Consider the following 27,841-nt stretch of genomic DNA (forward strand, 5'->3'; position numbering starts at 1 on the left):
GGCACAGAGAAACTGCTCTCTTTTATCTTTCTGTGGCGGAGCTCAGCTTTGAAGGAGAGAGAGGCATCCCCAATGATGTCAGATGCTGATGTAGCTCTGCCTCCTGGCTTTGAACTCTTTGTTCTCCAGCACACAACACAGTATAGCAGGGGTGTCCAATGTCGGTCCTCGAGGGCCGCAATCCAGTCGGGTTTTCAGGATTTCCCCAATGAATATGCATTGAAAGCAGTGCATGCACATAGATCTCATGCATATTCATTGGGGAAATCCTGAAAACCCGACTGGATTGCGGCCCTCGAGGATCGACATTGAACACCCCTGATTTAGGGGATATTCCAACGAGTAACTCTTCCGATCTCTCTCACTATCATCCTCTTTTACAAAGCTGCGCTAAAAACTCTAGGGCGGCTTAAGAACAGGGATATTTCCCGACTGGGTCTCTTCTTGAGCTCAAGCCTTTAGTTCCGCACTTGTAGTTCAAGGCTCATTCTGGCGCTCCAATAGCTGCTCTCAATGTTGACCATATCTTAGTCTAGAGCTCCAAGCCTTATCCTGGAGCTCCAATAGGCGCTCTCATTGTTACCTAAGCCTCATTCCGGCGCTCCAATAGCAAATTTCATTGTATACCTTTCATTGATCAAAGCCTCATTCTAGGCCTCCAATAGCTGCTCTCATTGTTGCCAAGCCTCATTCTGGGGCTCCAATAGCTCCTCTCATTGTTGACCAAGCCTCATTCTGGGGCTCGTTAAAGGCATTCCAGGCCTCATTCTGGCGTAGCCTCCATCTCCTTTTTCATCCCTGTGGAGCGAGGCCACGCTGTTGTTAGCTGCTCTGCTCTCAACTAACTCTCTGGAGCGCCAAAGTCTCCCCTAGTCGCCAGTTTGCGTAGAAGGCATCAACTGCGTTTTGCTGCGAGCTGCCGGTGTCCTTTTTCCCGCCTTTTGGAGGGAGCCGCCCCGCCTCGGTTGCTCCTACCTGGCCAGCCTGCACTAACACTGAGATCGATCCCCTGGCCCCCGTGTCAGTCCCTGGGACTTTTATCCCCCAAAGAGGAGTGAAGAGCTGTGGGGTCCAGATACAGTCACTTCTCAGGCTTTAGGCTTGTCTGAGGCAGTAAGTCTTCACTTTCCAGCTTGGCTGAGGGAGGCATGGCACCAGCTGCACCTGAGTACTCCGCCTTCATTCTCTAGGGGGCACATCGGGGGGGGGGGGGGGCGGTTTAATTCATAGTCTACCTCCAAAATCCCTTTCCCTCTTTGCCTTGTGTTTTTGGTGCCCTCGTGCAGTGCAGCTGTAACGGCCATCTCGTAATTTCAATCTTGATTTTAAACACTTCTATTTGCCTTAAATACTGCTGTTTTTTTTTTTTTAATTGAGAAATATGGACTCCTCAGTACCTTTGGCATCTGGATTGTGCCAGATTTGCGCAGAGTTGGCGCCTGAGGAGCGCCCATGCTCTAAATGCAGGGTGGCACTTGATGGGGAGGAGGAGGGCTCCATGCAGTTAGCCCCTTCTGACAATTCGAGGGCCTCTGAATCACAGGGTGCTCCTTCCCTTGAGCCATCGGAGAGCGACTCAGCGAAGCGCCAGTGTGCAGAACTCGCAGAGAGCATGGGGGGGCAGGGAGAAATGAAGGGGGTTAATCCGTTCCTACTGGGCTTTCCCCCTGAATTTATTCAGCTAATGGTTGAAGCATTTAAGGCCTTTCAAGGTTCATCTGGCTCTGCTTTGGTATCTCAAGGGGTTTCCCTTCCCTCTCATACTGTACATTCTGCCAGGGTTGCACAGTCTTTCGACACTAAGGTCCAGCTGGAAGGTGACCAGGATGACAGGGGGTCTGATTCGATGCCCTTGCCTACCCGCAAGGATTCTTCGCTCTTGAAGGATGCTGGGTCTCAACCGAAGTGTCCAGATCGGAAGTCTTTGATGCTTCTTGATCAGGGAGATGATCAAATGGTTAGCCGTCTGTTCAAGCCGGCAGCCTTGCTGGAGGTTATTACAGAATCCTTGCGGATTCTGCACCTGGATTCCCCTCAGACCACTGCGGTTAAGAGAACAGTCATGAGCAGCGCTAAGCCACAATCGGCCTGCTTCCCTTCTCATCCGGACATCACCAAGATGCTGACAGAGCAGTGGGTTGTTCCAGATAGTCCGCTGCGAGAGACGCGGATCATGAATAAGCTATACCCACTGGCTCAGGAATTCCAGGCACTTTTAGCGTCACCTAAGTTGGATTCCTTGTTAGTGCATATCACCAGCCGCACTTCTCCATCCAGTGAGAAAGGTGTGGCTTTCAAGATTCATGCACATGACCGCAGGGTGGACTCAGTACTTAAAAAACAGTTTAGAGCGCTGACATCGGGGCTGAATGCAGCAGCAGCAACCTCCTTCGTGGCCCGCGCTTGTCATACTCTCCTGCGTCAGACTTCCACAGCAGAGAAGGATGTCTACCCCCAGTTTCTGTTATCGGGGGTGGATTATGTAGCGGATGCTCTTTATGATATGTTTCGGGTTATGAGTAAGGGCTCTGCCTGCTCCATCTCTGCCCGTAGAATTCTCTGGATGCGACACTGGGATGGGGATTCTTCCTCTAAAGCCACACTGAGTCGACTACCCTTTAAAGATCAGTTGCTGTTCGGGAAGGGCCTGAACGATCTTGTGGCCTCTTCCAGGAAGAGAAAGGCTCCAGCTTTCCGACAACGTTTCAGGAGAGCCAGAAACTCTCGGGGCTCTGCTTGGAATCCAGCAGGGGCCTCCAAGAAGTCCCAATGATGCCAGGAGGAAGGCCAATCTACCCCAGATAGAGAGATAGCTGTCTGCCCATTGGAAAGCATGGGCTGTGATTTGCTCAGACCAATGGATTTTGAACATTATTCGATAATTCTCATCCCATCCACCAGATATCTTCATGGACTCTCCCAGCGGACGCCCACAGAAAGCAGAAAAAGTTTAGGTGACAGTAACGCGGCTCTTAGCTCTGGAGGCCATTCAACAAGTGCCATTCTCTGGCTCAGGCTGATACTCCATCATGCCCATGAAAGACTTGGAGAATTCAAAACCCATCCTGGATCTCAAAGCGGTCAGTGCAGCTCTCAGGGTGCCTCACTTCTGCATGGAAGCATTGTGCTTTGTCAAAGCTTCGATAGCACCAGGAGAGCTTTTGACTTCTCTGAATCTCATGGAGGTCTATCTACAGATCCACATCTTTCCCATGCAAAAAGTTATCTCCTGTTTCATGTTCTGGGGCAGCATTTCCAGTTCATGGCACTTCCATTTGGAATAGCCACTGCTCCACATATCTTTAACAAGGTGATGGTCACGTCGACAGCACATCTCCACAAAGAGGGGATACAGGTGCATCCATTCTTAGACAATTGGTTAAACAGAGCGCCGTATAAGGATGCCTGCAAATTAGCAGTGGTGCGAGTTATCCAGCTCTTGCAAGATCTGGGTTGGGTAATCAATTCCTGGAAGAGCCATCTAGCGCAGACACAGTCCCTGGAGTGTTTGGGAGTCTGCTTCAACATGGCGGAAGGCCATGTTTTTCTTCCAGAGCCCTGTAAACTAAAATTGTGTCTGCAGATTCAGGATATCCTTGCTCTCGGGGCTTTGACAGCTTGGCACTATCTGCAAGTGCTGGGATTGATGGTGGCATCCATAGAGGTCGTCCCTTGGGTAAAAGCTCAATTTTTGGCCTCTTCAGGATTCTCTTCTGTCCTGCTGGTTTTCAGAGTCAGACTCGCTTCAGATGGCGCTGCCCTGGACACTTGAAGCACACTGCAGCAATTAGTGGTGGCTCAAGCCGGAGTCCCTGGCAAAAGACATGCCTCTCCACATTACCTCCTGGGTAGGGTGGATTTGATTTAAATCATGATTTAAATCAGATCAAGCTGATTTAAATCACTACTTAGAAAGACTTGACTTAAATTGTGCCCATGACATTGAGTGGAGTAATGGAACAAATTTACCAAAAAATTGCATGAATATACAGCCTCATGCTACATAAGTAAAATCTGATCCTTATTTCATGATGAATAACTTTTGGACAATAAATAATGTATCTTAAATAGAAAATTATCTTTAGATATCTTTTCCTCAAAAAAGCATTGATGAAGGACGCCTGCCTCTTTGACTGGGGAGAGCATTGTATGAGGTCTGTGGTCGCCTTCCCAGTGAAAATGGTCCAACAGACTAGAACTGCGAGTGATTCGGTTGGCGTTGCAGTGCCTAGCAATGAGCCTAGAAGGCAAGGCTGGTTAAAGTTTTATTGAGCAGGGACTCTCTTTTAATGTTTTAACGTAGAACGCTGTGTGCAATTAGCAGCACTATATAAATTATTATTAGTAGTATTAGTAGAAGTTTTCTCAGAGAATGCCATAGCGCTGGCTTGTGTCAACAAATGGTGGCACCAGGACTTCCTCCCTGATGCAGGAGGCCAGGTGGTGGTTCCGTTATGTGGAAGGAAGCTCACCTGCTAGCGCTGTCAGTGGTGCACGTGGCGGGAGTGGACAATGTGCAGGCCGATTACCTCAGTAGACAGATGATAGACCCTGGGGAGTGGACTCTAGCCCAAGAGGCATTCTCCATGATGGTACAATGCTGGGGGTTCCAACGTTCGATCTGATGGTGTCAGCAGCCAACAAGAAAGCTGCAAGCCAAGAAGTGCAAGCTTGGATGCTTTACTTTAGCCCTGGCCTCAGATTGGGCTGTATATATGTTTCCTCCTTGACTCATGATTAGCAGTCATCGGAAGGATAGCGGATGGTGATTCTCGTTGCTCCCTGGTATGTGGATCTGGTGAGGCTTCAGATGGCTCAGTGGATCAAGCTTCCATTGTATCCGGGCCTTCTCTCTCAGGGTCCAGGATGGATGTGGCGGCTTATGCAGATGCCACTTGTGAATCTTCTGTTTTGTCAGCAGACTCCCTAGACTCCCTGTTAAATTTTTGTGTCATCTGCTTACTGTCTCAGACATAGGTGTACTGTACCTACACTTGATCGGCTCCTGCTCTGGGATCTGCAGAGTGTTGAATATCCTGGACAGCTCAGCAATTTTTACATGGGCGCCTCCATGGGGATCTAATGCCATACAAATAAAATTCTTCCTGTTTGAAAGGGAAAACAAAGTGTACATGAAATAAGAGAACATAACCACTTGACATGGATGTTACTTCAGTGTTAGTGCCTGTTGCGCTGTGGTAGGTTTTATTATATGCTCATTTTCGAACCGATTTTCTTTACGGTCAAAGCAGACTTGAACTGGGTGGGGAGTTCCCTCTATCCCTCCTCTTTCTTTCTTTGTATTGATCTCTTGACTACATTGGTACAAAGTAAGGAGCAAAGAGCAGTGTTGGAAGATGAGCCGAAAAATATAGATGACGCCTTCTTTACAAATTTGGGAGTTCGGGAGCACAACCACTGGTCAAGACTTGTATGCCTTTCTACTAGAAAAAAGATTGAGATAAGTACCTAAATCTTTCCATCCTTGGTATCTGTTCCCTTCCATCTTCACAGTTGGGAAGCAGGCTGAGTTGTAAAGGTTTCTTCTCGCCTCAGTCAAGAGGACAGTGTTGGGTGAGGTAAATGCAGAAGATTCACTGTTCGCAGCGGTCAGATATGTCCTTAACATTATAGGGACTCTTAAAGATGCTTACATATATCTGGGCTTCAGTGTAGCTGTGGATGAAAATGGCATCGGGTTTTATGTGGTCTTAATTAATAACGGGGTTTATGTTTCTGGTTACCCATTTTAGGTCAGTTATGAAATTGCTTTGTGCGTCTGTCCTAAAGTGCTTTCGAATGCAATTTTTTAAATTAACAGTTTCTATTGAAATTTAGTGAATGACATTAATACAAGCCAACAGCACAACATATTTGGCAGCGACAGAATTGATAAGAGTGCAGGTTTTTTTTCAGCGCTCCCATTGTAAATTGAATGCATTTCGTTTAATGCAACAAGGTGACGAGTTTCTGCTGCTGATGGGGGGGGAGAGTGCTGGTGGATCTCACTTTTAAAATCCTTAAGCAGTAGCAGAAGGAGAATGCTTAACTTGATCTCAGGGTGCCACTGACGCATTCATTCCTTTCATTTTTTATCCCAGGACTAGCAGGCAGTTATTCTCAGATATGGGTGACGTCATCAACAGAGCCCGGATGCAGACGCCCGCAAGCAGACTTTCTTGAAGAAACTAGAAGTTTAGAGACAACCGCCCATGCGCGAGTGCCTTCCCGCCCAGCGTAGGGCACATCTCAGTTTTCCGCGGAGCTGAGAAATACGTCTTTGACTCTGCGTTTAACTTCGTTACTTCGTGCCTTCTTTCAACCGCGGTTTATGTTTTTTTCTTCACGAATCGCTGTTTTTACTACTTTTATTTCTTTAATTTTTTTTTTTTTTTTAATTATTTTCTTCTGTTCGGTTGCCAGGGCAGGCCGCCCAGCCACAGCTCAGGGGCTTTGATTTTGCGGTGGCTATTTTTTCTCCTATGTCCCAGCCAACTACGGGCTTAAAGAAGTGTAGCAAGTGCCAGCGTGCGATTTCCCTCACAGACCCACACCGTTGGTGCCTTGGGCCGGACCATCAACCGAAGTCGTGCAAGCACTGTGCTATTCTTCAACCTCAAGCCCTTAAATGTCCTCTTTTGGTGGACAAGCTCTTCGGGATGGATTCTTCCTCCGATCCCTCGACTTCGAAGGCGGCCTCGACCTCACCTTCGACTGAGCCGCCTCCTGCTTCTACTGCTTCCACCTCGAGTCTCATCAGACCTTCATTTGAAGCAGCTCTCTTGTCGATGACTCCTGCTGTATTTCCCCTGTGTCCTCAGGTCAGGTAACTCAGCAGAAAGTTCCAGCAGCGGTTCTTAAGGTGCCTAAGACTTCCAAGTCGAAGCACATTCCCACTGCCTCTGTGGAACTTCCATCCAAGGCAGGTGGGCCGGTTTCAGACACGGTACCCTCCTTGCTTGCTGCTTTCCAGACCATGTTGGAAAAGCAATTCATGCAGTTTCTTACTAATATGGGACCGAAGCTTCTCCCTCTTATCCAGCTTGGGCATTCTGCAGACTCCCACGAGGTCGAGCCGCTTCCTTTGCCTCAGTCTGAGCTTCCACACTCTTTGCAGGGAGCAGAGTCTCTGCGAGTGTCTGGTGTGGCATCCAAGCACGTCACGCAAGGAGCAGATTCTTTGCCAGTGCCTCGTCAGGAATCTCTCAAACTCTATCCAAGGAGCAGAGTCTTTGGGAGTGTCTCGAGGTTCCTCCACCAAGCCTCTGGAGCTTCGTTTTTCAGCCTCCAGTCCTATCCATTCGTTGGTAGCATCGGCTGCTTCTGTCTCCGAGGCGAAGTCTCCTCGATCATCGAGATCTGCTTCCAAGCACCATTCTCACAGAAGATAGAGACATTCAACGAGGTATACTTCTAGGCGCAGTTCTTCTTCTAAAGAACGTCCTTCAACCAAGCCTCGATCTTCTACTAGACCGCCTACTCCTTGATCGAGTTCTCCACTTCCAAATCTCAAGGATATCGCGGTTTCGATTGCTTCGTCCAAGTCTCCATATTCATTTGATACTTTTCTTTCGACCGAAGCTTCAACCTCGACCCAGGCTGCTTCGACAACCTCGAGTCCCTCTCGAGGCAAAGCATAGGCCAATCAGCTATCTTTTTCATCTTTTCTTCGTCAGATGGCTGTTGACCTGGATCTTCAATTAAATGCTGGTTCCAAATACTCTAAGGAGTATCTCGAAGTTATGCATCTTCCTCAACCTCCAGCAGAGTCACTTAAGCTTCCTCTTCACAAGCTCTTGTCTCAGACTTTTGCCAGATGCCTGGAGATTCCTTTTACAATTCCAGAAGTTCCAGGAAAATTGGACTCTAGATATAAAACTCTACATCGCAAAGGGTTTGACAACTCACAGCTATCTCACCAATCCCTGCTTGTGGAGTCATCCTTAAAGCGGTCCCATCCCTCCAAGGTTTATGCCACCGTACCTCCTGGAAGGGAAGGAAAAACTATGAACAAATTTGGACGTCGCATCTATCAAAATGCTATGATGTCCTCTAAAGTCCTTAATTATAATTTTCATTTTGTTACTTATTTTGAGTTCCTCATTAAGCTTTTGCCAAAGTTTTTGAGTTATTTAGACACTTAAAAACATTTTGAATTCCAAGAAGTCATCGCTTCTCTATCTCAACTCAGACTACATCTCCTTCAATCATCTTATGATGCCTTTGAGTTGTCTGCTAGGGTGGCTGCTTGTTCTGTAGCAATGCGCCACCTTGCCTGGCTTCGTACTATTGACATGGATTCTAATCTTCAGGACCGTTTGCGTAATGTTCCTTTTGAAGGCAATGACCTCTTTGATTAATCTATTGAGGCAGTCACCAAGAAACTGTCTGACCATGAAAAATCCTTTGCTTCTATAGTCAGGCCTAAGCCAAAGCCAGCTCCTGCTAAGCCTACATGTCCTCCACCTATATATCAGAGGCATTTTGCTCCCAGGACGGCTCCTTACATTCGCCCTCCTCTTAAGAAACAGCAGCCTCAGAAGCAACAAAAACCTCAACCTTCTGCTGCACCTAAGGCTACTCAGCCTTTTGACTGTTTACAACAGAGCATAACCTCCACCGTTCTGCCTCTGTCTTCTCTTCTCCCTATAGGAGGTCGTCTCCATCATTTTTACCACTGATGGATGACGATTACATCCGACCTCTGGGTGCTAACCATCATCAAGGAAGGATACTCTCTTCATTTCACTCAGGTTCCTCCAGAGCTTCCTCCAAGATAGTATCCTTCCAGTCCATCCCAGACCGCCCTTCTTCAGGAAGCTCAAGCTCTGCTTCGTCTCCATGCCATCGAGCCAGTTCCTTTGGACCAGCAGAACAGGAGGTTTTACTCCCATTACTTCCTTGTTCCGAAGAAGACGGGCGATCTGCGACCCATTCTGGATCTCGGGGCTCTCAACCAATTTTTGGTCAAAGAAAAAATTTCCATGTCCCTGGCATCCCTTTATCCCCTTCTCAAGGAGGCCTACACTCATATTCCCATCCATCCGGCCTCCCGTCAATATCTCAGATTTCGGGTGGGGAATCTGCATTATCAATACAGAGTGCTGCCCTTCGGCCTTGCTTCATCTCCCAGAGTGTTCACCAAGTGCCTGGTAGTGGTAGCAGCAGCTCTACAGAACCATGGTCTTCAGGTATTTTCTTACCTCGACGACTGGCTCATCAAAGATTCATCTTCCATCAGGGGGTTATTGTAGTGACCCAACGGACTACGTGGTTCCTACAAAGTTTGGGGTTCGAAATCAACTTTCCCAAATCCCAATTTCAGCCCTCACAGAATCTACAATTCATTGGAGCTGTTCAGGATACTGTCCAACTCAGAGCATTCCTTCCACAATTCCTTCTTCAACTCTGCCACACAGTGTCTTCCCGCTCTTCTATCTCAGCGAGACACATGATGGTACTCCTAGGTCACATGGCCTCCACAGTACACGTGACTCCTTTTGCCAGACTTCACCTCAGAATTCCTCAGTGGACTCTGGCATCTCAATGGACGCAAGTTTGCGACCCACTTTCTCGACACATAATAGTCATACCTTCATTGAAGCAGTCTCTCCGTTGGTGGATGCTCTCTTCCAATCTCTCCAGAGGCTTGCTGTTCCAAACACCCCCCCATCAAAAGGTCCTAACGACAGATTCTTTGACCTACGCTTGGGGCGCTCACCTCGATGGTCTCCGTACACAAGGCCACTGGACCAGTACAGATCGTCAGTGTCGCATCAATCTGTTGGAACTCAGAGCAATTCTCAAGGCTCTCAATGCTTTTCAACATCTTCATGACCAGGTAGTCCTCATTTGGACGGACAGGGTCTCTTCTTCTTCCCAACCTGCAGTCGCTACACCTGACAACTTGGTACCTCTCAACATGACTCCTTTTCAGTTTTCTCAACATGTAAGAGACGTTTTAGAGGCTTCTAGGAAACCTACCACTAGACAATGCTTTCTCCAAAAATGGACTAGATTTTCTACGTGGTGTTTTTCTCATGATAAGGATCCTCAACACACTCCTCCTTATCTGCTGTTTTGGATTATCTTTTGCACTTATCCACTTCTGGCCTCAAGTCTACATCCATCCGAGTCCATCTCAGTGCAATTGCAGCTTTCCATCAGCCTATTGAAGGAAAACCACTCTCTGCTCATCCTGTGGTTTCCAGATTCATGAAAGGACTTTTCAATGTCAAACCTTCTCTCAAACCGCCTCCTGTGGTTTGGGACCTCAATGTTGTCCTTGCTCAACTGATGAAGCCTCCTTTTGAACCAATTGACAAGGCTCATCTCAAGTATCTCACTTGGAAAGTGGTGTTTCTCATTGCCCTCGCCTCTGCTCGAAGACTCAGTGAGCTGCAAGCTTTAGTTGTTAATCCACCTTTCATTGTCTTCCATCATGACAAGGTGGTCCTCCGTACTCATCCTTAATTCCTCCCTAAAGTAGTTTCAGAATTTCATCTCAATCAATCCATTGTTCTTCCAGTGTTTTTTCCTAAGCCTCATTCTCATCCTGGAGAATCAGCTCTTCATATTCTGGACTGTAAACGTGCTTTGGCCTTCTATTTGAAACGCACCAAACCTCAACTTTTTGTCTCCTTCGATCTAAACAAGTTGGGACATCCTATCTCTAAACGTACTATCTCAAACTGGATGGTGGCTTATATCTCATTCTGCTATGCCCAGGCTGGATTACCCCTTCACAGTAAAGTCACAGCCCATAAAGTCAGAGCAATGGCAGCTTCAGTAGCTCTCCTCAGATCTACACCTATTGAGGAAATTTGCAAGGCTGCTACTTGGTCCTCGGTTCATACCTTCACTTCTCACTATTGTCTGGATACTTTCTCCAGACGGGATGGACAGTTTGGCCAAACAGTATTACAAAATTTATTCTCCTAAATTGCCAACATTCCCACCATCCCATTATGATTAGCTTGGAGGTTACCCACATGTGAGAATAGCCTGCCTGTTTGTCCTGGAATAAAGCACAGTTACTTACCGTAACAAGTGTTATCCAGAGACAGCAGGCAGCTATTCTCACATCCCACCCACCTCCCCTGGGTTGGCTTCTCTGCTAGCTATCTGAACTGAGGAGATGCACCCTACGCTGGGCGGGAAGGCACTCGCGCGGTGCGGTCGTCTCGAAACTTCTAGTTTCTTCAAGCAAGTCTGCTTGCGAGGCTTCCGCATCCGGGCTCCGTTGATGACGTCACCCATAAGTGAAAATAGCTGTCTGCTGTCCCTGGATAACACCTGTTACAGTAAGTAACTGTGCTTTCAACTCTCATTTTTTTCCATTTCACTACTTTAGGGTCCTTTTACTAAGATGCACTAATGAATGTGTGCATTAAATGCCAGGTAGCCTGGGTTATATGGTACATAGCATGCATTAAATCTGTTAGTGTGCCTTAGTAAAAGGATCTCTTTATGAAAGGGATTTTCCATGACTTCCTTATCACAAGCTCCCCCCTTCTCCCTTTAGCGGATCTCACAGAAAAGAAAAAAAAAAAAGAAATTGCTAGCCTCGGCTGACTACTCATATAGTACATGAGGCAAACAGCCCAAAACCCCTACTGCATGCAGCTTCTTACCTACCGTAACTTGTTAATATGTAAGCAGAATACAGCACAATAAAGAAGTTGGTAAATAGCTTGCCATTATAGCGATAATAAATCTTGATGGTGTTTTTGTCAAAATTGGGTTATTTTTGAGCTGCTTTTGGCATGAATTGGGCTAGAAGTGTTTTCACCATCTTGCAACCCTGCTTAGTATACAGCTCTATTCTCCCCCTTGGGAAGTCATCAGTCTGTGCCCAAGAGGTGATGAAGTCTTTTCTTCTTTTAATTTGTAGGTTTAACAGAAATCTCCAGCCTCAAATCTCAGCTTCTGCCGGTCCCTTCCTTTCCGCCCAGTGCTGCAAGAGACAAACCCTCAGCACTTCCCCAGCAGCTGTAAGAAGGAGCCTACAAATCCTGCAAAGGACAAAAGCGGAGAGGAAAATGTCTGCGGGAGCTTCTCTTCAGGTAGGAAATTATCCCCAACCTCAGCTTTCTAACCTGAGACACTACACAGTCCAGAGGATCTCGAGAGATCCTGGAACTGAGGAAGGCATTTTGAGACCTGAGGAGGGGGGAGTTAAGGGAATCCCATAAAGGGAGATTTTTGTATCCAAGATTGTCTAATTGGTCTTTGGTTACAATAATCCTGCTCTGAGATTGAATTGTATGGGTGAATTTATATGTACAGAAACAACTGTCCCACAGAGAATCTGAAATGTAGCCCTGTTCAGGGACTGTATTATGTGACTGTGAATTTTATACCAGCATCACTTTTCCCTGCCTCTTTGACCAGCATTGGGAGGTCTCCTGATAAAAGTGCTGCAGAGGATGCTGAGTGTATTCCTGGTTTTTATCTCAGATGCAGGTGACATTTGAGGACATCGCTGCCTCTTTCTTCCAGGAGGACTTGGAGATATTTAGATGAAGGGCAGAAGGCGCTTTACGGGGAAGTGATGAAGGAGACTTATCAGACCCTGATTTCACTGGGTAAGGGATCTTTTGATATTTTTATTACGAATATTTGGGCATTGGTTATAAGATCTTGTGATATGATTTGGTGAGAAAGAGAGTGAGTGCTGCAGTGTACATGCTGGGTGTCAGTACCTGAAGGTGAGAATTAGGTTCAGCTGATTTGGAGTTTATGAACACTGGGGGATGAGGAACTGACTTTATAATGACTGGGTTGCTTAAGTATAGGGCTAAAATCAGCCTTTCTAGTGCAATGTGTCTAGAAGTCCTGAATGATAGGGTTATGCTTCTGAACCCACGGATTGCTTGCAGAAAGATGTCGCATCATTGTTTCTGCCTCCTCCTTAATTGGCTGACCCATATATCCTTGGTGTTGTCTTCTGCAAGTGGATTGAGAAGATGTTTTTCTGATCTGCTCTGACGGTTTGTTATTTTCAGGTTTTTTAAATCTGAATCCAGAGGCTTTGGCGCCCAAGAGGTCCCCACTAGAGAATGACATGGGGAAAAAATATGTCCCCGTCACCGCCCCGTCCCCCCATCCTCTGCACCGCCCCATCACCGCCGTTCCCTTCACCGTCACCGCCATCCCTTTCACCGCCCCGCCACTGCCATCCCTTTCACCGCCCCGCCACTGCCATCCCTTTCACCGCCCCGCCACTGTCATCCCTTTCACCGCCCCGCCACTGCCATCTCATTCACCGCCCCCGCAGCATTCATATAAGCCTTAGTACTGTAATATTTAGCTTTTTCCTTTCTTATAAATCAAAGTTCCTGCTTCTGAACTACAGAAAGAGGTGTTCAGCTGGTAGGGCTTTGTTTATAAATTTTTATCAACACAACTAATATACTATTTTATCCTAAAGCAAAAAATAAATAAATAAATAGAACTTTTTTTTTCTACCTTTGTTGTCTGGTTTCTGCTTTCCACATCTTCTCATTCAATTCCTTCCATCCACTGTGTGTCTTCTCTCTGCGTCTTCCATTTGCTGTTACTGTGCCTCTCCCTTCACACACACCCCCAATTGGTCTAGCATCCATCTTCTTCCCTCCGCTCCCCCATAGTCTGGCATCTGTCTTCTTCCCTTCCTGCATCTTCTCCCCACTCTGTCTTCCACATTTCCCTTCAGGGTCTTTTCCTCTCCACCCTCCTTCAATGTCTGTTCTATTCCTTTCCACCACCACCCTTCCCTCCCTCCTTTACCATCTGTTCCTTTCTACCACCCTTCAGCTCCTCTCATGTGGCCTATCTATCTTCCTTCCTCCCTCTTATTTTCATGGCATGTTACAATGTAATTTGTGCAAGCCACTGGAGCCTGCGAGCTCGGTCCCTGTCCCATCCCCACAAACCATCTCGCTTCTGTGCTCCTATTTTCCCCATTTCTAATATCTCCCCTATATATGTGTCATTGCCTCCCCCCCTGTGTCCATATACCATCCCCATGGCATGTCCCCTTTATGTCTCTGTCCCTATGCTCCATGCACATAATTTCCCCTCTTTCTGTTACCTTCCTGTGTCCAGATTTCCCCTATCTTCCTCTTCCATACCAGTGTGTCTCTGCTTTTCAACCCCATCTAGCTTCTCTCCCTCTTTCTTCCCCCCTCCCCTGCTTCCAGCATCTGGCTCACCTGCCTGTCCTCCCCTTTCTTTTCTGCTGTGAGTTTTTCTTTCCATCTTCATCCCCTTGGCCCAGAATCCTTTTCCCTTTCACTCCCTCCTTCCAGTGTGAGCTGGAACTGGCTGACAATATTATATTTTGAATAACTAATTTGTTTGAGGTGTTGGCTAAGGTTGGTTAACAGATCTTTGAGCAGGCCTGGTTCAGGACCTAAATGAGGAAAGCCTGTTCCTGCTTTCTGCTCAAACCCTCGTCTCACCACTATAAAGAGCACGTTGATTAGATAAAACTATTTCACAATTAAAAAAAAAAACCAAATACAGTACTGCTGTCACGCTGAGGGATGAAGGTCAGAGAAGGAATTATAGGATTCCAGAATCATTGGAGGGGTTATAAAAATCAGATCACCAATCTGACCAAAATAAAACAACAAAATGGGACAACATACTCCTACAAGAAATGCTAAACAGAGGCAGTAACACGAGCGATCGCGCGGTCCCCACAGCCCCCACCCACCCGATGGTAGCATTTAGCCCGCTCCCTCCCTCCAGCTCACCTTAGTTTGCAGGCTTTCTTTTTCGGCGACCTGCACACTTTCAAAGCGCAGCGCACGCGCGGCTGCTCAGTGTTCAATCTTCTGCAACTTCCTGTTTCCGGTTGTGTCAGAGCAGAAAATTGAATACTGAGCAGCCGCGCATGCGCGGCTCTTTGAAAGTGTGCAAGTCGCTGAAAAAGAAAGCCTGCAATCTAAGTTGAGTTGGAGGGAGGGAGCGGGCTAAACCTTACCATCGGGCGGGTGGGGCTGCGGGGACTGCGCGATCCTTGATACCTCACTGCGGAGACAAGACCATTCACCGCTCCACGGGACGGTGAATGGCCTTGTCCCCGTCCCCGCAGCCACTGCTATATTTCTTTCACCGTTTCGGCGGGTTACCCGCGGGTAAATGCGGTAGCCGCGGGTAAACCGCCACCGTGTCATTCTCTAGTCCCCACCAAACTGGGGTAACTCTGCCTGGGCGGGGCCTGAGGCACATGGGCCCAACCCGACCATGTGCCCAAGGCCCCGCCCCCAGGAGGGACCTAAGGCTCCCGGGCCTATTCTGATTGGCCCAGGCGCCATAGGCCCCACCAGTAGGCGGAGCTTTGGGACGGATGGGCCAATCCGGCCTCATTCCGTCGTTGGCTGCCTGCCGGACAGGCGGGTTTGGCTCCCGTCTGTCCGGCCAACTACGTACGGGGAAGGGGGGTGGAGGTGTCGTGGGGGTCGGCCAGGGGGGTCACGGGTCGGCTGGGGGGGGGCGGTCGGAGGTTCTTGGGAGGAGGGGGGTTTGCTTCGAGGGCAGGAGGGCCTGGGGGGTAGGGGGTCGCCGTGGCGAGGAGGGTTTGGGCTCCCTCCTGGCCCGAACAACTAGCGGGGGGGGGGGGGTCGCCAGGGCCAGGAGGACTTGGGCTCCCTCCTGGCCCAATATTGTCGGGGAGTTGGGGAGTCGGCGGGGCAAGAGGGCTTGGGCTCCCTTTTGCCCCGATCGAGTCGGGGGGGGGCAAGAGGGCTTGAGCTCCCTCTTGCCCCGATCGTGTCGGGGGTGCCGCGGTTGGCTGGGGCAAGAGGGCTTGAGCTCCCTCTTGCCCCGATCGTGTCGGGGAGTCGGGACCGCCAAGAGGAAGCAGCAGGACACGGTAGGAGCTTCTACATGATAAGGGGGTCGGGAGGCTGTGGGGGTGCGAGCGGTCCTTCGGGGTGGGGGTGCGAGCGGTCCTGCGGGGGGGGGTGAATCGGACGTCGGGGGGGGGATCAGGCTTTCAGGGTGGGAACAGGACTTCAAGGGGGAGAGGAGAGTCGGGGCGGGCGAAAGGAGAGTCGGGGTGGCCAGAGGAGAGTCGGGACAGGCGAAAGGAGAGTCGGGCAGCATGCGCAGTATACAGGTGTACGCGGTATATAAAAATTTATGTACATAAATTTGTGTTTTTCGCGTGCTATACCCGTGTGCGCGTTTTACACGGGTGCGCGTTATCTATGTGAAAATACGGTATATGTGTGTGTGTATGTATTTTTTATATATATATATATATAATTTTATTTTTTTTTTTGCGGTGTTGTTGGGTAGTTGCAAAGGCAACGGCATTGGTTTGTTTGGTTTAGCAGGCGAACTATGGGATGTTTTGGGGAAAGGTTCTTGTTCTAATCGGTATCCAACAGTGTTTTTCCTGGTCCTTCTGGACTAGGCTTATGTCTTCTCCATGAGTATATAGAGTAATACGTTCTGGAATAAGCTTGGTGTATTTCTGCTTGGCTATTCAAAAAGACTGATTGTAAGAGAGGCTGCACAGCCCACTTGTACTGTTCTCAAAGTTAGTGCCTTATTCTCCACCTGCTGGCAGAGGAGCGTAAACTCATCAGTTTCTGTGCCGCTCTGGAGACTAAAAAAAGAAAATTAGCAGGTAGGGACCTAATTCCTCCTTTTAACAGTCTTTTTATGCTGTCACTTTCAAGACAAATCTCATCTCGCAAACTAGCAGTGTATGATGACAAATGTTTCAAGAAATAGTTTGTAAATAAGAAACTGACCGAATCTTAAGCCACACACAGAAAATCCCATTGCAATCCTTCCTTTTAAAATCTTAGAAAACCATTACTGTCCTCTACCACATAAATAATACCTTCTATTTACTGTCAATCCAGCAGATCATTTGGATCATGAAAGGAAGAGGAAAAAGAGTCCAGGAGAAGATCCTGTAGAGATGGAACAAATCTAAAGACAATCGGAAAATCTATGAGAATATTTCCCAGGGAACTGAGAGGAGAAACACAAGCAATCGACAGCAGGATTATCAAATGAGCAGAGAGACCCTGCAGTGAACTCACCGAGTGGAGTCACTAACTATGAGAATAGTGACCACCAGAGCCACATAGCAGAGAAAAAACCTTACCAAATGATGATCAAGTGAATTATAAACTTCATCAGGAAGAGGGGAAAGTAAAGAAAGACCAGAAAGAATTTACACATAATGCATCCAGCACCAATTTTATTTGTTCTCAGTGTAATGAGAGCTTCCTCTTGTATTCAGAATTCAAAATGCACAAATGGAGTCGCACGATCCAGAACCATTAACATGTACTGAGTGTAATAAAGGCTTTATTTGGCTTTCTTCTCTAAAAATTCACCAAAGGATCCATACGGGACTCAAAACTATTTACATGTACTGAGTGTAGTAATAGCGTCATTCAAAAAATCACAGGAGTAGTTTGCAATTGCTGGAAGGCTGCTTGGAACGTTTTTTTGAACTGGTAAATCTTGTCAGGCAACTCCTCATTAGCGGGTTACGTCAGTGGGAGACCCTGAGAGACGCCATTAAGCAAATATATGTCTATCTTGATGTATCTAGGCAGACTTTGTATCGAAGGAAACCTCCTACAGAAGAAACCTAAAGTCTTAGCTGTTGGAGCTATCTTTGCTTTCCTTTAAATGTGTAGTTTTTTTAATCAAATAATATATTTTCAGGTTCAGCTCATTTTGGAAAAGTTTCTTCAAGATAAAGCTGCTCTTAATTAAAGTGTAATTTGATATTTCTAGAAGTTGGAAGAAGAGTTTAGGTAATTAAGTTTAATGTTATTGCCTGTCATTATTGGCTTACTTAGTTTACTACCTTTTTGTGGGGTGTGGGTTTTTTTTGTTTTTTTTTTACTAATTACTGATAGTCTTCAGAATTCTTGCATTCTCCTTGTTGTGGAATAAAGATGAGACATTTTTGCTTTTCATTGGTCTATAATTGCTGGAAATGTTTTTCCTTTACTTTTTATTTTACTTTGTAAATGTAATATTACAAATTCTTAAAAAAGAAAATAATAATTCTTTATTCAGTTTTAACTCTTGCAACAAGTGTACAAAATTCAATCAGATAATTCGTACAAATCACTTGACATTCTAATAATTATTGTCAAATGCATATAAAAAAGACCCCTCCGCCACCCATCCCATTCATCAGGAATAAACCCATTAAATCACATAACATACTTCCCCATCCCCACATTAAATATAGTCCTATGTAATAAAAAGGTGTCTAATCATTAGAATATGCAATCAATGGCCCCCAAATCTTTTTGAAACTATTATAATTTCCTTGCTGTATAGCAAGCATTCTCTCCATTTTATAAATATGATAAACTGAATTCCACCAAAAGGTATAATTAAGTTTAGTATAGTCCTTCCAATTTCCAGTAATATGTTGAATGGCAACCCCCGTCAGTATGAACAAAAGTTTATTGTTGTTTGCTGAAATTTGACTCTTGAATCTCATAGACGTTCCAAATAAAATAGTATCATAGAATAGGGCAACATGATTTTCTAACATTTTCATGCAGTGAGTTATTAAGTCCTCAACTCTTTAAAAAAAGTAAATAAATCACCAAGTAGTCCTTTTACTAAGGCGTGGTAGCCGATTTAGTGTGCGCTAAACGCTACACGAAGCAACAGACCGATACATAAAGACAGTAAGTAAACGCAGGAGAAACAAAAGACCCCAATGGTTCAGTAAAGAAATCTCAGACCTAGTTAAACAGAAAAAAGACGCATTTATCACCTACAAACATTTAGGCAGAGAGGGGGCAAAAGAGGACTATCTAGACAGATCCAAAGCTGTCAAAACAGCACTCCGAATAGAGGAAGAGCTAGCACGGAAAATTAAGAAAGGGGATAAATCTTTCTTCAGCTATATTAGTGACAGGAAAAGAAACAAAGATGGGATAGTACGCTTGAAGCAATCGGACGGTAACTTTGCAGAATCAGACTCTGAGAAGGCAGAATTACTAAACCAATACTTTTGTTGTGTTCACCCGCGAAGCGCCGGGAGCTGGTCCACAGCTTCAGACGGGAGATAAACCGGTAAGACCCGTTTCAAGATTTCGAATTTACGCCCAGTAGTGTCTACAACGAACTATCAAGACTCAAAGTAAACAAAGCCATGGGACCGGATAACCTACACCCCAGAATGCTCAGGGAGTTAAGGGAAGTCCTGGCAGAACCATTATCTGTTCTTTTCAATCTTTCCCTAAGCACAGGAAGGGTCCCCTTGGACTGGAAAACCGCCAACGTAATCCCACTCCACAAAAAGGGCTGCAGGACAGAGACAGCAAACTACAGACCAGTGAGTCTCACGTCTATAGTGTGTAAACTCATGGAAACACTGATCAAACAGCATATTGACACAATCCTAGACGAAGAAAAACTGTGTGATCCACACCAACACGGGTTCACCCAGGGTAGATCCTGCCAATCTAATCTGATTAGCTTTTTTGACTGGGTTACTAGACAACTGGACGGTGAAGAGTCACTGGACGTGGTATATTTGGACTTCAGTAAAGCATTTGATAGCGTCCCTCATCGAAGATTACTGAACAAGCTGAAATCGATAGGATTAGGAGACATTCTAACTACATGGGTTGGGGATTGGCTGAGCGGTAGACTCCAGAAGGTGGTGGTGAACGGTACCCCATCCGAAGCGTCGGACGTGATCAGTGGAGTGCCGCAGGGATTGGTCCTGGGCCCGATTCTATTCAACTTATTCATAAGAGATATGACGCAAGGACTTAGAGGAAGGGTATCACTGTTCGTCGACGACGCCAAACTTTGCAACATAGTAGGCAGATGCTTTTTACCTGATAATATGACACACGACCTACTGCTGCTGGAACAATGGTCAAATACTTGGCAGCTAGGCTTCAATGCTAAAAAATGCAAGATAATGCACCCGCGTAGAACTTATGTACTAAATGGTGAGACCTTGGTTAGGATAATAAAAACAAGTGGAATTGTCCAATAAAAGGTGCAATAAATAAAGATGTCTTTCAACTCATCTGGACAAACAGGTCATCCTTTATTCTTCCAAAAATACTCGACCCGACATGTACATGTTTCGGCCCTACGGCCTGCGTCAGGAGTCTATAGGTAATGTATAAAATCATATAAACACATCTAGAAACATATAGACACTATAATAGTAGTGTGTAAAATCATATAAACACATCTAGAAACATATAAACACTATAATGGTAGAATATATAATATATAATAACAAAAACATAAAGCGCATTCAAAATGTTAAAAATATTAAAGATAAAAATAGAAAACAGCCAATTTGCATATACAGGTTGCTTTAAAAACAATACAAAACTTATACTTTAATAAGCTGATACATAAATACAAAAATATATAATAACTAATATCAAATAAATTTATCATATAAATATCATATAAATTTAAAATCAAACGTAATTTAGATATCAAAACAACGCAATCAAAATATATTTATATATAATTAATAAAAAAACAAATATATAATTAATAGAAAAATTAATTAAAATCAGAAGATTAAAAGACAAACAATATATATTCCTTAAGAGTCTATTATCAAAGGTGCAAAGTAATGGAGCAAAAAAAAAAAAATATATATATATATATGTATATTGCCACTAAAAAAATATAAAAATATATATAAGAAAAACATTTAAAATATATATTTATATTTATAATCAAAACCAACAGACATATGATCAATAAAGGAAAATAATGAGTGTATCTAAGCACTAAAAACAACATATAATGTAAAATTCAAGGATATATTATGGAAATGTTAAACCAGTTTACCCAAGAATATTTGAAAATAAACCAATAGCAATCAGAAAAGCAAATATCAATGTTAAAACGGATATAAAGATGACTGAAGCTTGCTAGAAACGGATATAAAAATGACTGAAGCATGATAGATGAAATATAAGAACACTGCAATACCTTGAGGATCTTTGGGTATAAGTAACCACGAGTATGGACCACTCTAAAGTGCTGTATAGATCTAAAAAAGAGATTATATATCTACTGAATAATATAAAGCAATAAAAAAACAGAGAAAGTTAGTGAAAAAAGCTAATGAAAAATGAGCCAGTAAAAAATACCACAAGTAAAAATAAACCATGAAACTGTAAAAGAATATGAGAAACTGTTGTGCCCCTCCTAAACAAAGTATAACAACAAGAGGTAGAAAAAGCTAATCAAAAGGACCGTTAAATAAACCACGCAATCCACCTTGCAAAAGTCACCAGTGAAAACGTGCCATAAAGTCTAACTTGAAAAAATGCGTGTGCCACAAACCGATGGACAAAAACCATAAAAGAACAAAACTAAGATAAGAAAAACTCACCAAAACGCTGTCGTCTGAAAGCTTACTGTAAAGTAATGATAGGAAAGTAAAGAGGTCGTAAAAATGCAGGAAATAAAAAGCGGAGGGGAACGTGATGATGTAAAAAACGTAATGACGTCATCAGTATCTGTAAAAGGAACGAAAAAAACGTAAAAGCAAAGCCATATGGAAGAAAGAAGATAAAAAAGGTGCAAAAAAGGAAAAAATCTTCAGAGAGTGACAAAAAAGTAAAAATAAATAATAATAATGAGACAAAATCAAACATGAAGAAAATTCAAAAAGGGGCCAAAAGACTATACTAAAGGATGTATATAATAAATAATATATAATATATATAATATATAATTAATAATAAATAATATAAAAAATGGAACAATATATTAAAAAAAAATGTGTAAAAAATGGATATATAGTATAAAATATATAAGAAATGGAAAAAAGAAGAAAGAAAAAAGAAAGAAGAAAAAGAGAAAGAAAAATAAAAAATATGTATAGAGAAAAATATTCTCCATCACAATAAAATATACAGGCTCACATACAAGATCTCAAGTCTAGATCTATGTTAAGACCCTGTGGACTGATGGTATTAAAATTATGTATAAACCGTTGTTCCTCCTTTATAAGGAAATTTTCAGAATTACCACCCCTCCACCTGGTCTTAACAACTTTTAAAACAAAAAACTTCAAATCAGCAATGCAGTGTCCTTTATCATACCAATGTTCAACGATCGGAGCAGATTGTACATTTCTACTAATACAACTTCTATGTTCAATTAATCTAGTTTTAATCATACGTTTTGTTTTTCCAATATACCATTTATTACAGGGACAGATGATGGCGTAGACCACTTGTGATGTCTGACAATCACTATATTCTTTTAAATTCATTTTAATCCCAGTCACTGGATGTTCATAACTAGTCACCGTCATACTGTGCTTACATACAGAACAATGTCCACACGGTATGTGTCCAACGGGACCATTACCGACAGATGGAAGTTCTGGTAAAGCAGATGGTACTAAAATGTCCCTTAAATTTCTATTTCTTGAATATGCTATTACTGGTTTAATCCTTTCAAAACAAGCATGAGGTTGTAGAATGTGCCAATTTTTCTTAATGATATTCTGTATATCACTAGAAAGGTATGAAAATCTCAAAGTACACACCAAATCAGGTTTTGATCTGACTGCAACTTGATGCAATAGGTCATCTCTATGTTTCGTAAGTGCTTTTCGATAACATTCATCAACACACTTTTCGGGATATCCCCTGGTTATAAAATTGTGTTGCATTACCGGAGCCTGTTTTTCAAATTCTTCAATGTCTGTACAGAGTCTGTGCAGTCTTAAAAATTGTGAAAAAGGAAGGTTTATATGATTTTACACACTACTATTATAGTGTCTATATGTTTCTAGATGTGTTTATATGATTTTATACATTACCTATAGACTCCTGACGCAGGCCATAGGGCCGAAACATGTACATGTTGGGTCGAGTATTTTTGGAAGAATAAAGGATGACCTGTTTGTCCAGATGAGTTGAAAGACATCTTTATTTATTGCACCTTTTATTGGACAATTCCACTTGTTTTTATTATTCTGTTTTCTGTGGATTTGTTTCCCCTGTGTTTTGCGAGACCTTGGTTAGGACCACGGAGGAACGCGATCTAGGAGTGATCATTAGCGAAGACATGAAGGTTGCCAATCAAGTGGAGAAGGCTTCCTCCAGGGCAAGACAAATGATGGGATGTATCCGCAGAAGTTTCGTCAGCAGGAGACCTGAAGTTATGATGCCGTTGTACAGAGCCATGGTGAGGCCTCACTTAAGAGTACTGTGTTCAGTTTTGGAGACCACACTACCGAAAGGACGTGCTGGCTGAGGATCGAGTCGGTTCAGCGAATGGCCACCAGGATGGTCATGGGGCTCAAGGATCTCACGTATGAAGAAAGACTAAAGAAATTGTGGCTGTACTCACTTGAGGAAAGAAGAGAACGGGAAGATATGATTGAAACGTTTAAGTACATCACGGGACGCATCGAGTCAGAAGATGATATCTTCTGGCTCATGGGACCCTTGACCACCAGAGGGCATCCGCTGAAAATCAGGGGAGGGAAGTTTCATGGCGACTCCAGGAAGTACTTCTTCACCGAAAGAGTGGTGGATCATTGGAACAGACTCCCACTCCAGGTGATAAAGGCCAGCAGCGTGACGGATTTTAAGAAAAAATGGGATACTCACGTGGGATCTTTAAGGGAGTAATTTCAGGGGGGGATACTTGGAATGAGACTCCTTTTCTGCCGCTTTTTTCTATGTTTCTAACGCGTGCCAACACATCCATGGGATATAATGGACGCGTTAAAACAGCTAGCATGCCTTAGTAAAAGGACCCCCAAATGTTACACAGAAGAGAATCCATTTACATGTGCTTTGTGTATTAAATGCTTTACAATTAAAAATATACCAAATGTTTCACACAGGAGAGAAATTACACTTCCCCCACCCCATTCGCGGTTTCGGTAATCGCGATTTCACATATTTGCGATTTTTGGGGGGAGGGGGAAAAAAGAAAAAAAAACATAGTTTAGCCTTCCCCCCCCCCCCCCCCGGCGTCCCGGCCTTAGCGGCTTTCGGGGCAGGAGCGATCTTCCTACGCTCCTGCCCCATGTAGATCGCCAATAGGAAATGGCTGTGGGGAGTTCCCGTCGTAGTCTCGAGAAACTACAGGAACTCACTGCAGCCATTTCCTATTGGCAATCTGCACGGGGCAGGAACATAGGAAGATTACTCCTGCCCCGAAAGCCCGCTAGACCACCACGTAAGGCCAGAATCCCAGGAGGAAGGCGGGAAGGAGGCGGGGATGGGTCAGAGCCGGACCAGAAGATATTTGCGGTATTTCACCATTTGCGGTCCGACGAATCCGGAGGGAGAAGTGTATATAAATGTACTGAGTGTAATAAATGCTTTGTTCAATCTTCAGCTGGCAAAAGGCACTACAGGAGCCACACAACAGTAGTAAATTTAAAAAACTGATATTATACGCTACGTACCCTTCATTAGGAGTGAGGTTCATTCCTGTTGTGCTATGTGCAAAACTAACCTGCTTGAAAAAATTGCCCCTGAGAGAACATCTTTATATGTACAGAATGCAATAAATGTTTCAGTTGTTTATCAGAGCTTAAAAATTTAAATTGCAGAACACCTGGCTTGGCCTCTGTGGGTGCGGGTCACCGGACTGGATGGACCTAAAGTCTGATCCGGCGAAGCCATTTCTTATGTTCTTAAGATGTTAGCAATGTCTGGTGTTGTGTGTCACAGTGTACCCGTGTCGTCTCTGAGTGCTGGAATATATGCAGTGCCTTGCCAGGTTTTCTTTATTCTAGCCAGCAGTCTCCCTGGTCTGTTTCTGAACCGATGAAAATTGTATTTTTTGGGCAATAATTGCTTCTTCGTAGGTTCATGGATCATAGCGTTTAAAGCCGCTTGGGTGGCCAAGTAAGTTTCTTTGGTAAGGTTGGATGGATTACTAAGATACCAAAATTTAGCTTTTTTGAAGTTTTTTCCAAATAGACTATGCCCTCAGAGAGGCAGAGCCTGAGTTATGTATTGTATAATGTCTCCTCTCTGAGCACAATTACTGCATCGCGGCTCAACATAGGGTACCTTGTGATGCCAATAACTAACTCACACAGGTATGTGTTTTCATAAATAATATTTATTCAATTTATATCAAAATTTAACTTGAGATTAAAATTAGAATTTAGATGCCAAATAATTATATACACTACATGCATTTCCATAAATCATAATCCTATAATTATTCTGTGAGTGACAGACTTGTTACACATGAGACAAAGTTGTCTACGCATGTGGAGAAAGGTCTCCACAGAATCAAGGCTGTGTAGTTGCTTATACAGTAAAACCTTGGATTGCAAGTAACTTGGTATACAAGTGTTTAGCAAGACAAGCAAACCATTTTATTTTTAACTTGATAAACAAGCAATGTTTTGCAATACAAGTACATATAGTATACACACATCACAACTGAGCCGATGGTTCTCTCTCTGACGCTGCGGGAATGGAGTGACTGTTCTAAATGAGTGAGGTCTTGCAATACAAGTACGTATAATATTTAATAATATATAAAGTTTTTGGGTCGTGGAACAAATCATCTGAGTTTCCATTATTTCTTATGAGGAAATTTGCTTTGATATATGAATATTTTGGATCACAAGCATGTTTTTGTTACGAATTATGCTCATAAACCAAGGTTTTACTGTGTACTATTGCAATGACTAGTGACACGTCACTTCAGCTTCCAATACTTAGCTAACATGTTCTCTTAGAAGGTGGGACTATTTCAGACAAATAAATTCTTTAGGTTTTGAAAGCTAACAAAAAGTTTACAATATATAAAAAGTTAAGTACATTTCTGTTATAACAATTTCTAAAATATTCTAAATATGTATTTAGGATTACATAAAATCATAATGTGTATTCTTAAAAAGAAGACTCTTTAGCACCACTTATCTTACAATTTACCAAAGGAATGCAAAACTTGTTTTTAGAAAGAAAGGTTATATCTTTTTCTTAACCAAATCCTTTTTATAAGCTCCGCATGTCTTTCTACAGTCTTAAAGAATGAATCAAGAGGAAGTGACGTCACCTCGCTGAATGGCAGCGTGAAGCAGAAGCTCCGTCGGGCTTTTTTGACAATTTGCGAGTGGCACTTCCACAGCGTTGTTTCTTTGCCACTATTTTCGGCTGCCGGGGTACCCCTGCTAATGGTGACTCATAAACGCCTGGACAAATTTAAATTTTTTGACGATCCGCCGGAAAAATCGGGCCCGGAGGTGATGAGTGGCATGGGAGAGAAAAAAAAGATGGCGGCCGGGCCGGCGACTCAGTCTGAGTCGGAAGACGAAGGCATCTCCGATCAGCGGGGGGAGGCTGGAGAGGCACCGAAAAAGTCTATGGCTGCCTGGTTTACGGAGCTGAAAGCTGAAATAATTGGGGTGCGGGGAGATGTGCGGGCGGCGATTGCAGAGCTCCGTACGGAGGTCAGTGAGCTGGGAGCTCGTGTTTCAGCTTCCGAGGACCACGTGGCTGCTCTTACTACCACAGTATCCACTACCTCCGATGTTACGGGTCGCCTATCGACTGAGCTCTGGGAACTGCAGGCACAAGTTGAAGACTTGGAGAACCGCTCTCGGAGATGCAACCTGCGGTTCAAAGGCATCCCTGAAACGGGACAGTAAAGAGGTGGTAAGAGCCTTTTGTGCACATCTACTGAGGGCTGATGGAGCTGAAGTCCCTGAGTCTATCGTTTTGGTGCGGGCCCACCGCAGTCTGGGAGCTCCCAGGGCACACGAGATATAATAGCCTGCTATGGGGAGTTTACACTGAAGGAACGTATTTTATTGGCTGGCCGCAGACAAGCAGCTCTCCGATGGAAAGATCTGGCCATGGGAGTTTTCCAGGATTTGGCGTGGTCTATTTTGCAGAAGCGCAGAGCGTTTAAAGATGTCACGCAAGTGCTGCGCTCTGGGGGCCATAAATATCGGTGGCTATTCCCCTTTGGCATATGGATGACCATTAATGGCACATCTCGGCGAGTGACCACAGTGTCGGAAGCTTGGGCGGAGATGAGAGCTCTGGGCTGCGGGACTCCAATGGAAGGGGACAGACCTCCGGCAGTAGCATCAACTTCTGCGCAAGGCGAGCCTTGGAGTACAGCGGTGCGCTCTGGCAAGAAATCTGCGAAATCCCAGACCTGAACGTGTTTGGACACTGGTAAAACTATTTTGATCTGCCTCGCTGCTGGGCTTTGACTGGGCCTGTTGAGCACAGGCCCTTGGAACTGCCTGGGAGAATTGGAGACATTGGTTTGAAACTGCTCCCTTTGAATGGGGCTTTTTGGTTTATTACGTACTGTTCTCATGGTTGAGGTTGTATGGTTCTCTGGTTGTTGGGGTTTGGGATCTGGTGGGTTCAGTGTTTGCAAGTATGGGGTGTGAGGGGTTGGGGGAGTACTTGGATGATGAGTGCAGGATAGAGAGGGGTGGAGTGGCATATTGTGACTGGGGGGGAATTCATTTGTTGGGAGTTTCATTGACTTTATGGATGAGTGATGATTGCCTTTGGGGGAGGATTGCACTTTCAACACGCTGGCGAATCCTGAGGCTCGGGATTCGAAACAGCGCAGGGGAGGGGGGTGGGATCTGGGGGGGGTTAGGGTGGGGAGCGGGATAGGGAAGGAGGGTGATAAGCTCTTCATTATAGGTTCGTGGAATGTTAATGGACTTAATAGTCCGGGTAAGCGCAGTATTGTATTTAAAGAGTTGGTACGCTTGCAATGGGATGTTTGTTTACTCCAGGAAATACATTTAAGGCCTCGAGATGTAGCAGTCCTACAATCTCCCTATTTTGATCAAATCTGGACCCACCAGGGGTCGGTGCCGGGGAAG

At 44.5% G+C, this 27,841-nt stretch overlaps 1 protein-coding gene across 3 annotated transcripts; it reads left to right on the plus strand.

The window, feature by feature from the left end:
- Positions 1 to 783: 783 nt before the first annotated feature.
- On the plus strand, positions 784 to 17,940 carry LOC117354536. Of its 3 annotated transcripts, none has more exons than XR_004538210.1 (4): positions 784 to 1,113; positions 11,894 to 12,065; positions 12,460 to 12,587; positions 16,866 to 17,940. XR_004538210.1 is itself a non-coding variant. In XM_033932240.1 (4 exons), exon 1 carries the CDS (start codon positions 1,382 to 1,384, stop codon positions 2,771 to 2,773), a length of 1,392 nt encoding a protein of 463 aa, XP_033788131.1. In that variant the 5' UTR covers positions 784 to 1,381; the 3' UTR covers positions 2,774 to 5,579; positions 11,894 to 12,065; positions 12,460 to 12,587; positions 16,866 to 17,940. The 3 variants fall into 3 exon arrangements, 2 of the variants coding, with proteins under 2 accessions (XP_033788131.1, XP_033788132.1); XM_033932240.1 differs by having other exon boundaries at positions 784 to 5,579; XM_033932241.1 differs by having other exon boundaries at positions 784 to 5,579; positions 16,869 to 17,940.
- The last annotated feature ends 9,901 nt before the right edge of the window (positions 17,941 to 27,841 follow it).

This window comes from Geotrypetes seraphini, chromosome 2, assembly GCF_902459505.1.
Source record: "Geotrypetes seraphini chromosome 2, aGeoSer1.1, whole genome shotgun sequence".
Classification (NCBI taxonomy): Eukaryota; Metazoa; Chordata; class Amphibia; order Gymnophiona; family Dermophiidae; genus Geotrypetes; species Geotrypetes seraphini.

Excerpts from the sequence above, each read along its gene's own strand:
- LOC117354536 (XM_033932240.1), top strand. The coding sequence starts at position 1,382 with ATGGACTCCTCAGTACCTTTGGCATCTGGATTGTGCCAGATTTGCGCA.